General features: G+C 52.6%; 1 protein-coding gene across 1 annotated transcript in view; it reads left to right on the top strand.

Moving 5' to 3' along the window:
* The window catches only part of LOC122385039 (atrophin-1-like), a 49,233-nt gene that overhangs the window by 6,395 nt on the left and 29,778 nt on the right, over positions 1–13,060 (top strand). The window contains exons 3-6 of the mRNA XM_043373001.1: positions 4,323–4,431; positions 5,010–5,056; positions 5,417–5,501; positions 6,174–6,279. Of these exons, the coding sequence (XP_043228936.1) occupies positions 4,323–4,431; positions 5,010–5,056; positions 5,417–5,501; positions 6,174–6,279 (347 nt within the window). The remainder of the gene's footprint in view (positions 1–4,322; positions 4,432–5,009; positions 5,057–5,416; positions 5,502–6,173; positions 6,280–13,060) is intronic.

Genomic DNA, 13,060 nt, shown 5'->3' with positions numbered 1-13,060 from the left:
GCAGAATTTCTATTCCCCCAGCAGGTGAATTTCACATACGCACGCGCCGACTGCAAGAGTCACATCGACCATATCGCTGTACCGTTTTCCCTGCTACCGCGCGTAGCTGGCTGCCAGATTCTGCCTCCACATCCAGAAAACCTCAGCCCGCACCAGCCGCTCGTCTGTCGGCTGTTGGTGGCAACTGCAGCTCCAACGGAGACGACGCACCGCGCCATCTCTCGGGCCACTCCTGTGCCTGATTCCGATCTACTTTGCTGGGACCGCGTCGACAGATTAGAAGACTACAAGCATATTCTTACCGGCATGCTCGTGACTCAACTCCCTAGTTGTGGCACCTCGCTCGATGCGCTGGACTCAACAATATCCCGCTGCCTGCTCGCCGCCGCTAGAGAGGCAGGCTGTGTTAAACAGCGGCGCCGGCCAAAACCATGGTGGACCCCTGCCACAGCAGCTGCACGTGACCGAGTACGCTTCTGGCTCCATGTCTGGACCAGCTGTGGTCGACCTCTTCATTCGACGGTCTACTCCTGCTACCAGTCAGCTAGAAGAGAGTACCGGAAAGCTCGCCGCACAGCAGCCTTAGCCCCCGTGCAGCAAGAGGCCCGTCTGTTGCACCAACTCAAGCGCAATGGGAACACCAACGCCTTCTGGCGACGGGTTCAGCGCTCTCGGCGCGGCCCTCTCCCTCCTGGGGGTGGTCGCACTGCCAGCGAGTTCGGAAGACATTTCGAGGCGGTGCACGCGGACGAGCCCTCCCTGCTAGACTCTGAGCAGGCTCAGATTGCTGCTGCAGTCGAAGAAAGGGCGCGACGCTATTCCACTCTGGCCACCACTCGGACGGTCACCGTGAGTCAAGTTGCCGACCTGTTGCGCCGCCTCCCTCTGCGCAAGGTACCGGGTGTGGACGGCGTGACGGCGGAACACCTCATCTATGGCTGTTCTCCTCCCCTGCTATCGGCACTGGCCCAGCTTCTATCGGCCTGTTTGTCTTCGTGCAATGTGCCGGCCACATTTGCAGAGAGCGTGGTAGTGCCTCTTCTGAAGAAATCCCAGCTTGATCCAAACAATCTGGACAACTACCGGCCTATTAGCCTGACATCGTGCACGTCGAAGCTGCTGGAGATGCTGTTGCTGGATGAACTTGAGGCCAGTTTCTGTCCGCACGACCTTCAGCTGGGATTCGTGAAACAGCGAGGCACCAGCGAAGCATCCATATTGGCCCTCGAGACCATTCAGTGGTGCCGACAACGAGATCTGCCAGTTTACGCGGCAAACTTGGACGCCAGGAAGTGTTTTGATAAGATCTGGCATGACGGGCTATTCCACCGTCTGGCGCAACACCTTCGTCCGAACTCATGGCTGCTCATGCTTGCCTGGTACCGCCGACTTCAGGCTCACATTGCCTTTGACGGTGCCATATCCGACTCATTCAGGATCCGCCGGGGCACCAGGCAAGGTGCTATTCTCTCGCCTATCCTAGCCAACGCCTACCTACACCCGCTCGTAGCCGCCTTGGACGTAAGCGATCTCGGTGCTGACCTATATGGTCACCACGTGCCAGCTGTCTGCTATGCCGATGATCTGCTACTCCTGTCCACCAATGCCAGAAACCTCAGCACTCTACTAGATGTGGTTGATGACTTTGCGAAGACCTGGAGGCTGGAGTTCGTCCACCCGGAGCCCGTCCGCACCAAAAGCCACTGCATGGTCTTCGGCGCCGAGCTTCTATCCGAAGTGCCAAGATGGAGCCTGTCGGGCCAGCAGCTCTCCACCCGCCAGCAGTCCGAGCACCTCGGTGTCGTACTGGATGGGAGTTTATCTGCGGCGCCACACGTCCAGCACCGCGCGTCTCGAGCTCGTGCCAGCCTGTACGGTCTCGCGCCTGCTGGTATGCTGACGTCCGGCCTCTGCCCAGCCGACAAGTGCTTCTTGTGGAAGACTATCATTCAACCGGCGCTCACATATGGCTGCGTGGCCGCCCCGCTCAATGCAAGGGACATGACGATCCTCTGTTCCGCTCAAGCGACTTCCATCAAGGTGGTTCTTGGCCTGCCTCGCTCCGCCCACCATTCGGCGCTTCTCGCTGCTGCCGACATCCAACCAGCACATGAACTGCTGCGGGCAGCGTGTTTCCGCACTTTGAAAGATGCGATGCGCTCAGAGCACCGGCTGCAGCAGGCGCTGCTGTCAGGAATCACCAAGCTGGCTATGTGCCCGACTGAGCTAGTGGGCTCATTACTGATACAGCTTCATGAGATGTGTGACTGCAACCTTTCTGCACTCCTCGGGGTGGCAGCAGGGCGGCCGTGCAGCGACCGTATCTACCCCCAACGGGCTCCCGATGGCCTAGCTGACTCGCTTGCCTTCCTGATGAGTCGCCGGGACCAAGTATCTCGCCGCCTGCTCCGGCTATTGACATGCCCGGAGCGGGAGTGAGTGTCGCCTGCGACATCAATGTGTGGCCCCTGCTCACCCACTGTCATGCTTTGTGTGATGTTTTGTGTGTGCCTTTTTTTTTCTTACTTTCTTGCCAACTTTGGTGCCTAATAAACTATGATGATGATGATGATGATATCCTCTGGCCTTGCTGTGCAGTGAAAAACAATTTTCCAAATTAAAGTGGCATTTTTGTTTTTCTTTGCTAGAACCGACATATGTTTAATTCCCAGCTTTATGGGAGTTGAAATACTCCAAATGACCACCAGCCTGGGTTGACCAGTGAATATTCACAAAATAAATGTATTTTTATATATTTATGTATAATATATGCTATGTATACGTTTAAATAAAACATATTAATTGTTAATGAGTTATAAGTTGTTCCTATTAACATGTGCAGTAGAAGGGTAAGTCGAATTTCGCCCACCCCTCATGTTTTTCGCCAATAACTCGCGCCGCGAACATACAACTAATGTGAAATTTTGGCTACGTGTTCAGAATTAAATTGCGGATCTTCTCGTGCAAGAAATAAGAAAATCGGTTCACAACTTTTCTAGTAATAGCGGTGTAAAGTGGAACATCCTGCGCCGGCCGTTACGCACCGCCTGAATTGTAGACTGTCGGGGCGGGACGGTTCCGTCTTTATATCGTGCTCATTACCGCTGATTATGTTCGATTCGCATTAAATAATGTGAGAAGGCTAAGAAATGTACAGGCAATCCTATGGTTAACGAATTTTGAAAATCGGATGATAAACATTTGAATTATGAGCGTGTAAACACAAAATTGTGATTGCCGCGTTTTCCGCGTCGGCCGATCCCGCCTCAGGCGGCGACATCTTGCTCTTAGCAGGCTTCTAACTGCCATATGTATTGTTGGATTAACTAGAAATTCACCATACATACTCAAAAATGTATGTCGCTTCGTATAATGAACGAAAATGGAAAATCGGTCGGTAACTTTTTGAGTTATCGGCGTGTAAACGCAAAAAAAAATCGCTCATATGGCAGATTTAACGACATTCGACCTCATTCCACCTTGAAGGGATTGACCTAGGGTCATGAACTTCACATACAACAAAGTTCCTCAGGGCCTTCACTTACCCTCAAAGTCTTTCTAGCTTCAGTGGGAGCTGAGATTTTATGGGGGGGGAGGCGACATTCACCCCCCCCCCCTCTCCACTGGGCGTAGTGCCTACTCGCAACCCTTCTACCACACGTGCTAAGATTCAGCAAAAATATCGTATCGTAAACTAGACGCTGCTCTATCAGCCCTTTATACCAGATGATTGTGTTTATTACATCGGCAGGCATCAGCTATGCTTAGAAATCATCGATGCTCAACATAATCGTTTGTCATCCATAGCCCATAGCCACCCACCTAACTATTGATACTAGATAAAAAACAGGGAGCTTAGTTTTGAAAGCTAGAGCTTAAGCTACTAAGATTCAAAGCAAGCATTGTGCCTAATTGACTTTTGAAGCAACAATTATCTAGTTATGCTGTGCCAAGCACTGGCGGATGTAGGCAGGCTTTGGGGCAAAGGCCCAAAGTCTTTCCCAGCTATATGGGAGCAAACAATTCTCTTCCCCCTCCCCCCTGGCGCCCGAAATCGACCAAAATTTACGTTTTTTGAATAAAGAAAACAAAACATTTATTATTGAAAGTTTGTTTTAAACTTCACAACAATGCCTAAGGAATCGAAATCCGAGGAGTTTCTGGAAATTGGAGAAACTCTTAGGGAGTATGCCCCCGCAGCATCCCAAGACTGCCTTTCTGGATCCGCCAGTGATACCAAGTAAGACATGCTATTCAATGCATTGCTTTCCACGGATATTCGTTTTCAAAGTTTTGTGAATGGATGTGACCATTTCCGACAGTGTCATCGACGACTCAGCTCTGGACTATGAGGAGGATGAGGAGCAGGAGAGCGTGTCGGTGAACCCGGCCGACGAGGATACCCTACTCGGAGCAGACGACGAAGAGGTGGTGAGTGCACACTCAAAGTAGCTCTAACTGTAGACACGTCTTGTATATTGCTCTGAAGGATGTCTCATGTCAGTGCTACAATTTTGTCAGTGCTAGGATGGAAATCAAATAATAGGATGACACGATATTCGTCTCACATTTTTTTGTGGCGTACATACTCAACTAGCAGTTACATTTGGCACTTTTTGTTTCTATTTTGTTCCTTTAGTAGCTCTTTGCTTCCTAGTTCATATTTTTGTCACATTTCTTTGTCTAGTAGTTCTACCTCTCGCATTTCCTCGCCTCCCATTTTCCATCTCATCATTTTTCTGTCTGAATGCTTAGAGCAGAGGATCTGGTGGGGTTAAGGGATGAGGATAGAGAACTGAAAGGCAAGCAGGGGATAAATGTACTGATAGACGGTAAATTGCCGAAGTGGATTTTTTTTCGGATACGCCTAAATGCGGAGTGTTGACGGAGGTTTTTGAAGATACAAATTCGGCCGATGAGCTATAAATACACTCACAAATTGTATCTGCCTTTTACCTGTCCTGAGTGTCCGTCCTTTTTTACGCCTACACGATTGTTATTTGTTGCAGGAAGAGGATGAAGACGAAAATGCTGCGGAAGAACACGAGACCGGGGGGTGAGTAAGCTATTGCCTTGTCGAGTCGTTATTTAAAATTGGTCTGAGTCCAAACATGCCTTGATTTAAGTCATTCTTTAGAATAAGAATATGATGTCGCTTATTTTACGTCAGTACATTTGTTACTACATATAACCTTTCAGTTATGCATGTCTAGTTTTTAGCTATAACAATGTATTGGTTTTAGCCTTGAAGTTGAATTAAAATCTGAAAAAATGTCATAAATATGGTTCAGACACCATTTTATAATATTTGCGCTTCATCATGATCCTGTATTGGTTAGACCCGACCACTATTGCCTCGTGTTGGTGCCTCCCCCTTGCCTGACTTTTCTCCTGACCTGTACACTTGTCTCTGAAGGGACGTGCTGGACGTTCAGCTGTCTGACGAGGAGATGTCAGAGTTTCCCACGTCTGAGACTCCGGCTCCCCCAGAGGTTACCAAGGCAAGTAGCACAACGCATCCCACGTGACCGTGTAATGTTATTGATGTGAAAATTACCATAGACATAATGCAGATGTTTGTTTTGTGTTATGCATGCCTTTACATTCTATGTACATTACATTACATTACATTCTATGTACAGTCCACAGCAGAAGTAATGTGGGGTTTCATTCATGGGCATATTCTGCTTTTGAAGCTTAGGAACGATGAGCCAGACTACAATGGAAATTTGAATGTAGCTTACATGAATCGTCACCTTTGCAGCTGCAATTTTATCTATTGACGTCTTCTTTTCGATCACTCCGCATTTAAAAATCGTCAGTCAAAGCCACCCGTTGAGATTTATGAAACCCCACATTACTTCTGCTGTGGGCTGTACCTTAGACAACCCGCACCAGGTAATACTCGAACTGTCTCCGGTGCCAGCCGCGGTTGGCCGTACGCCAGACGGTCGTGGCTCTGATCCTGCTCGCGGGCAGGATGCCCAAGCCGAAAACCTTTATTGCTACATGCTGTATGCTTTTACTTGGCTTAAACTAAGCTATGGAATTTCGGAATATTCTGTTGAAAGTATGTGATTGAAACGATCAAGGCTGAAGTCATTTACTGTGGTATTTGTTAAACTGCATGGCTGTTTAATAGTCATTGTTAATGTTCCCTGTCTCCTTTTCAGCCGCCAACACCAGCAGCAGCAGCAGCGAAGAGTAAGTCGGAAGGAGAGGGCTCTAAGCCGACCCAGGGGTCCACCAAACCGCCCGCTAAGTCCGCCGACTCTGCCGGTAAGTGCCGAGAGACTGGGCCGCCGCGGCCGGCCCGTGGCCGCGGACTCCGCTCCGGCTGATTGGGGAATCGCTCCACGTGGCTGATCCGCTGCTCTTAACAGGCATGGGGCGCCCACCTATCCTCACAGACGGGGGCGTCCACCTATCCTCAGGCGTGAGACGCCCACCGCTTCATTGGCCGGGACCGTCTGAACAGTGGGATGCCCACTGTTCCCCCATATGCGAGGGGCGCTGTTTCCCCATATGCGAGGGGCGCCAACTGCTTCCCCATATGCGAGGGACGCACACACCCGAGGGACGGTGTGGCCCATCCTCCGCAGGAACTTCATTATGGAGAGGATGGAGATGGAGATAGAGAGGAACTTCACTATCCATCGCATCCATCATCGAAGGGGCTGGGGTTCCCCAGATGGCCATTCTTGCCGCTACGTAGGCGAGACACTACGTGAGGAGGTGCTGTCTCCTCCCCACAGTGCGTGTGGGCGGCCCTTCCGATTCGGAACAGGGTACTCCGCGTGAGGGGGAGCGTCCCATACGCAGGTACGCCACTATGACCTGTTCGCTACTGGGGATAGGGCAGCGGGACTGGGGAGGGTAGCTCCTCAATTTTCCCTCCATCGCATCGATAAATGGTTTGTTTTCTGACGCAAGCATTTGTTTCAACTGGAGGGAATTGGTTGGCAATTTCCTTCAGCGGAATGCTTTGTCGGTGTTATGTCCATGGTTTACGTGCCTTCCATTTTTCCTTCATTACGGAGCATCTGCACTCTGTATAGAGCGGTAATTCGTTAGTTTCTACATATTTTTCACAATATTTTACCTTCGCATCCATACGTGGGTGCTTAACTCGAGTCTTAGGACTGTGGAATATTTCCTGTTTTTTATGAGTTGCCTATCGGTCGGAAGGATGGTGGAATGCACCTTGAAGCCATGTCGCAGCTTCATAACAACTGGCGTCGTTTATCTACCGCAGACACTTCTTGCGAACTCAGGCTGCTCTGACACTCATGAACAGTGATTTTTTTCTGTTCCCTGCTGGAATGTCTTGTTTCTGTCCTCTAGCCGTTGAGATCCAGCAAATCCTCTTGTCGCACATCGCCTGGTGGCCTTGGGTCGTCCACCGGAGGCGGGGGAGGAGGTTGTGCCTCGATGGCTGGGGGCGGTTGAGCTCGCAGCGTTGGCGGTCCGAGGTCTCGTCTTGGAGCGCCCATGTCCGGTGCTTGGCCAGGGAGGTACCGGCGCGTCAGTATCCCAAGTGACGACTCGGGGAAGTCTCTGGCGTTGGGGTCCGGCGTGAGAAGCTCCCTGATAGAGACGAGATAAGTCTCCTCACTCACCGTTCGGCTGTCTGGCAGCATAACTCCGTGCGTCAAGAGCACATGGTAGCTGCTTATAAGCCAGAGCAAGTACTTGACTAGCTCTGACTTTGAGGCGGACTCCATTTTGTGCTCGATCGCGTCGGGGCCTCCGAGCTGACGAGCGGGCCTCATTGTGGGAGCGAAGGTGTCCTGCCCGACTGTCACTGACGAGAACTGCCCTGTATTGCTCGAATCTCCGTCGTCCAGAGGTAGGAACGCCTGGCCATCTCGACGACCACGTCTGTTCCTGCTCCGGCGCACAGGTACAGCAACGTCCGGCTGTCTGTAGCGAAGAGCAGGATGAGGGTCATGAGGGCCGCAGTGAAGGGGCTGGCCCTGATCGAGAAGCGTGTGAAGTTCTTCCCAAGGGCTTGGAGAAACAGAGTGAACTGGGGGCCGGTGTCGCTCAGGTCCTTGGCCTTCTCCAGAATTTTGTGACACAGATCGATGATCTCTCGGAATGGGACGGTGGCAGCCACGATAGAGGGCCCGATGTTGTAGAGCTGCCCGACTCGGAGCCAATGGCTCAGGAGGCTGTTGGAGATCCCCTGGATCGCCAGCACTCCGAACTGAAACCAGTCCGGGTAGCTCATCGGGGTGGTGCCCCGGGTCGAAAAATAAAAGAGGGCCAGGGTGGCCGTGGTCAAGTTCGTGACGAGAGACCTCACAGTCTCGGGCCTGTATTCGAGGATCCTGAGTTCGTTGACCAGTGTTGGATCTACGAGCGTTATGCCCCGGGACCAGAGGGCCCTGATCCTCTGTTCGGGCCCGGACGTGATCGGCATCTAGAGGCCAGGGTGACCACTCCTAGCAGATCCTTGATCTGGACAGCGAAGACTTCCTCCGTTGCGGAGTTGGCCCCCCCACTTGGCGAAATTCTGGTTCCCCAAAGCTTCAGTCCCTGCGCGGACGTTGTAATCATCATGGGCCAGCTCGACCTTGACGTCGAGTTTCTCGAGGGCGTACCTGCAGAACACATCGACCGCCTTCGTGTCGGCGACCTGTCGGGTGATGCTGTCTTTGAGACTGGCGTACGGGGTGTTAGAGGCAGCTGGGGCCTCTATGGGGATTGGGAAGATGGTGGCTGGATAGTTATCCGACGAGGCACCGACGGCAAGGGGCTCTATTAGCCCCGAAAAGTCCTGATCGTCTATTTTCAAGACAAAGTCGTTTGGCATGATGCCAGATGTCCTGATACGTTGCTCACCTTGGAAACTTGACAACAATTGCTCAGATGTGATGACCTGCGTACTGTTGATATTATCTTTCATGACCAGTGATTGGTGCTGGCCAATGATTGGTGCTTTCCAACAGATGCGTAGTTTTAATTGCGTTGCGTATATATTGGATGGATTTGCACACTGGAGATACGTGGCGTCGCTGCTGAAACCGCTGTTTGGCCCGGCACTGAGGCTGTGACGCGTGGAAAGCTACATATGAGCAGTTCCTATCACTTGGCCAGGAATCAACCAACTTGCACACATCGTAATTGTTGCTAGCTCTGCGACCAAGTGTCAGCGTTTTGGCATGCTTCCTTTGCGCACTACTGTGGCGTAAACTTTTGCGGGTAACGAATTGATGTGTATGCTGTACACGTTCACATTATTCGCCGAAAATAACTGCTGACTGAGTGATTTCGAGCCCGAACTTAATGGTGTCTCCCGGCCCCTCCTTTCGATGACCCCTGAGTCACGCGCAAGCCGCGCAGTCTGTTTCGTGTGTATTGCAGCGATTTCCGACAGTAGTCCTCGTAGAGCGGAGATAGGTGCAACTTGCAACTTCATGCAACGCCAGCACGACGCGCCGCGCCGGAGGACACTCTACCGTCCGGCCTCCAACAGTCTTACGCACTCCACCTACCACCGAGCCATCCTCAGGAATGCGGCGGGCCAGCCGGGCCGAAGGGCCGCCCCGCCAACCGCCAGGTCGCCCGACGCGCGGAGTAGACAGGCAAGACAGACGCGGTGGGAAGGCAGGAGTCGGGTCACGAGACAGGCCCAGGCCCGTCCACCCACCCCACGGAGCGCGGTGGAAACGCCCAACCTGAGGCACCCAGGCATCAGCCGACAGGTCGCTCGGCGCGCGGAGCGGACAGGCGAGACAGATTTGACGCGACATAGGAGTCAGACCGGGCCTGCGACGGCAACACTTTGAGCAGATTACATTGACGCGTTTGCGTGCCGGCCTGTCCCCCCGGCATCCCCCCTTTCGGCGCTAGCAGCCGCGGTAGCCGGTCACTTGAGCCCGCCGGTTGTGTCCAAGAGAAGCCACTGGACCACCGTCGGCACCGGCCACCGTCGTGCGGTCTCCGCACAACATCACGGAGGGAAGGGACACGACATTCGCTGATATTCCAATCTTGCACCCGAGCGATCAACCAGCATAACGACGGGTTACTTTTTCAAGGCGTCCCCACTGCGTTTGTTCTGGTAATAACGCCAACGCTCAATCACGCTGCTATCTTTCGGCCGATGACAATCAGGCCTCGTTGGGGTAACTCAAACTTCTCGGTTGTCTTCGCGCTCTTCGTCGTCATGGTCAGTCGACGTAAAGTCGACGTACATAAACCCAGTCGACGTAAAGCTCGTGTATGAAATCCACATCGCGCTGCAGTGGAGAGAGCACTACATTAAAGCCCTGTTTTCTTATGAACTATTACGTATTTCTCTATGACGCAAGATATCAATTAGCGGAACACAACTATTTAGGCGAGTTTCCACTTCAACGCAACATGAACATCAAAAATGTTATCTTGTGGCATAGCTTCGGACAAAATATCTCATGTTAATGACCACCAGCGTTCTCCTTGCGATCCTGATGTTCGCATTTGGTGCTATATTTCGGATACCGTTGACTCCTGCCACCCGACGAGCGACGCCCAAGACGCGCCCAACGGAGGGGCCCGAGGAGCAGTGTCGCTTGAATCAACGGGCAGCGACGTCCTCTCAAACCACCTGGCGTCGCCGAACCGTGATGGTACGTGTCCTGACGATCGCGCGAAGTGCGCATCGTGCGAACCCGCCATCCGCCGCCACCACGGATGGTCATATTCAGGCTCCTTCGACCGACGGTACCTTACCTGGCCGGCGCGGCATGTGCGGTGCGAAAGGTCATAAATGGCGCGAAACACTAGGGAACCGCAAAAGCCGGTAGCAGGCCCTCGGCCGCCCTGGCGCCAGCACACCCGCCCGCACAAATTCCGTCACTGCCTGTGTCATCAACGGTGACACCCGCGTCGGCCGCCACACTGCCGGCACGTACGGGTGGTTGTCGGACCCCACGCAAGCGCAGCCAATACGTTGATGCCCCTCAAAGTGATCAGGGTTTAAATCTCGTCATTGTGCCGCAACTTAGTAAACACTTCTTATAAAGAGATGGAAAATCCAACAATGTTACAGCTTGGAAGACTGACGTGTCCTCTTCTTGCACTGGAGGTTTGCCTCGTACCACAGTCGAGAAGCTGCGCCTGCTGAAGGAACATTACGATCGAGTGCTTTTCCGACCATCTGTGCGTTGCCCTTACATAGATCCATGACACAGGGGTGTTCCTCAACCAGAAGTTGTTTTGGTTTGCTTGATTTTCCATTTTGCCGTGCTCTGCCATCACACGTTTGCCTTCACACAGGTGTCACCCGGCACAGCCAGTGAATGCGTTCCTCTCACTAGCGGTCCTGTTCCTGCGTCACTGGACCCCTTTCCACTCCTCGATACCTCGTCCGCATTCCCGACCGAATCGTTGGGACACACTGTGACCCCGTCGATCAGCTGATCGTCGCCTGTCACACCACTGGAAGGCCAGGGAACGTCGCACTTAGTGTAGTCAAGGGGGACAGCGGAGTGCCTCTGTGACCTCTGCCTTTATTTGTCCTCTATGTCGTCTCTGGCTCTCAGAGCATGAGCTCCTGCTGTTAGTCCGGATCTACAGCGGGACGTCTTTGACGCCCACGTAGAATCCCTGTGGGCTTTCCAAGCGTACCCCACCAATAGATGGAAACATGCGTAAAAGACATAGATTGCGCATTCTTAAAAACTCCGTACGTATAGATGTACTTTCAATAAATTATACATCTATCGATGGATGTGTCGATATCTTATGGTCTACGATCCTATCCTTTTACCCTATAACCACCTCGCGATCACACTCATTCATCTCCAACTGAACTTCCACATATATGTCATATACTGAATATGCTTCCGGCATCACTACGCATCTGTCCTCTTTCTTTTTACCCGTCACTTTTCGAGAGGTCTTTGAATCCCCGACAACCAAGTACCTCACCCCTTTCTTTTGGGTTTCAAGATGCCGCGGCTTTCGCGCGTTACTGATACAATGCTACTAGACAATCGGCAATGTCATTGTTAGATTGAAAATCGGTAGTCCGTTCTGGTGGTATATTGCCGTTCTCCTACACCTCCGTTCGGTCCCCGCTCCCTTACCACACTGACCTCGGCCGGCGGCCGCCGCCCGGTCGACCCGTGACCGCGGCACAGGGCGACACGCCCACAGAGGCGCGCCCAGAGCGTGCGGCGGGACCCGGCAGAGGCGCGCCCAGCCGCGCGTTGAATGCACGAAAATCGCGAGATAATAATCTCACACATCTCCCCCTCAATTACTCGCACCCCCTTCACGCGTGACGCTGCGGATCGACCAATCGAGCATGTCGGCTATCGGCCAAGTCGTGGTCTACCCGCGACGCCCGCGCGGATACTTAACGTACGGCCCTCCAGCAAAAGAGTGGTTGGTTAGCCTATGCGCTTTTGGTGTAATAACTTAAAATGACAAAAACACTCCGGTAAAATCACTCAATAGAAATGAGAAGAGGGTTCGTACACACATTTCGGCAGTGGTTTTCAACAGCTATTAGACGTATTCATCAATGCAGATCAATTATTGCGATGTTGGCAACCAACCACTTAATGCCTGGAGGGCCGTACAGTATGGAACCAAAAATACAGCGCATCACAGCGCCACCACGTCCGCGCGACTTATTTGCAACCCTGAACACCATATTCCAACTTCGCCGGCTTCTTCAGAAGACGCACTTTAGTCGAAGAGAGACCCCAGCTTCTTCAGGAGTTTCTCGTAGCCCCTCCTACTCAGATGGACGCCATCCCGCGAAAACCAGTGCCGGGCGATGCTCCTTTGATGACGTGCCTCTTCTTCACCATCGCGGTAAGCCCCCGCCCAAGGTAGGGGACGAACTCCATCTTCTAGACCGCAGCCAAGCTCCGGAGGACGTTGTTTGCCGTGAATGCCACCGTCTCCTCGTACTGGAGGCGGTCATCGCACCAGAGCCGCGGCGTGGGCCCCGCCATAATTACCCTGTTCGAGTAGGAGGAGAGCCGGGCTAGCACCTTTTCCACCGTTTGCGGGCAAATGGCTCTAGGCCCTTCATTGGAACGTCCGTAGGCGTCGTTGC

This window comes from Amphibalanus amphitrite, unplaced genomic scaffold (genome assembly GCF_019059575.1).
Source record: "Amphibalanus amphitrite isolate SeventyFive unplaced genomic scaffold, NRLGWU_Aamphi_draft 000206F_arrow, whole genome shotgun sequence".
NCBI lineage: Eukaryota > Metazoa > Arthropoda > Thecostraca > Balanomorpha > Balanidae > Amphibalanus > Amphibalanus amphitrite.
The sequence above is the reverse complement of the archived record's forward strand: the minus strand, read 5'-3'. Positions and strand labels throughout refer to the sequence as shown.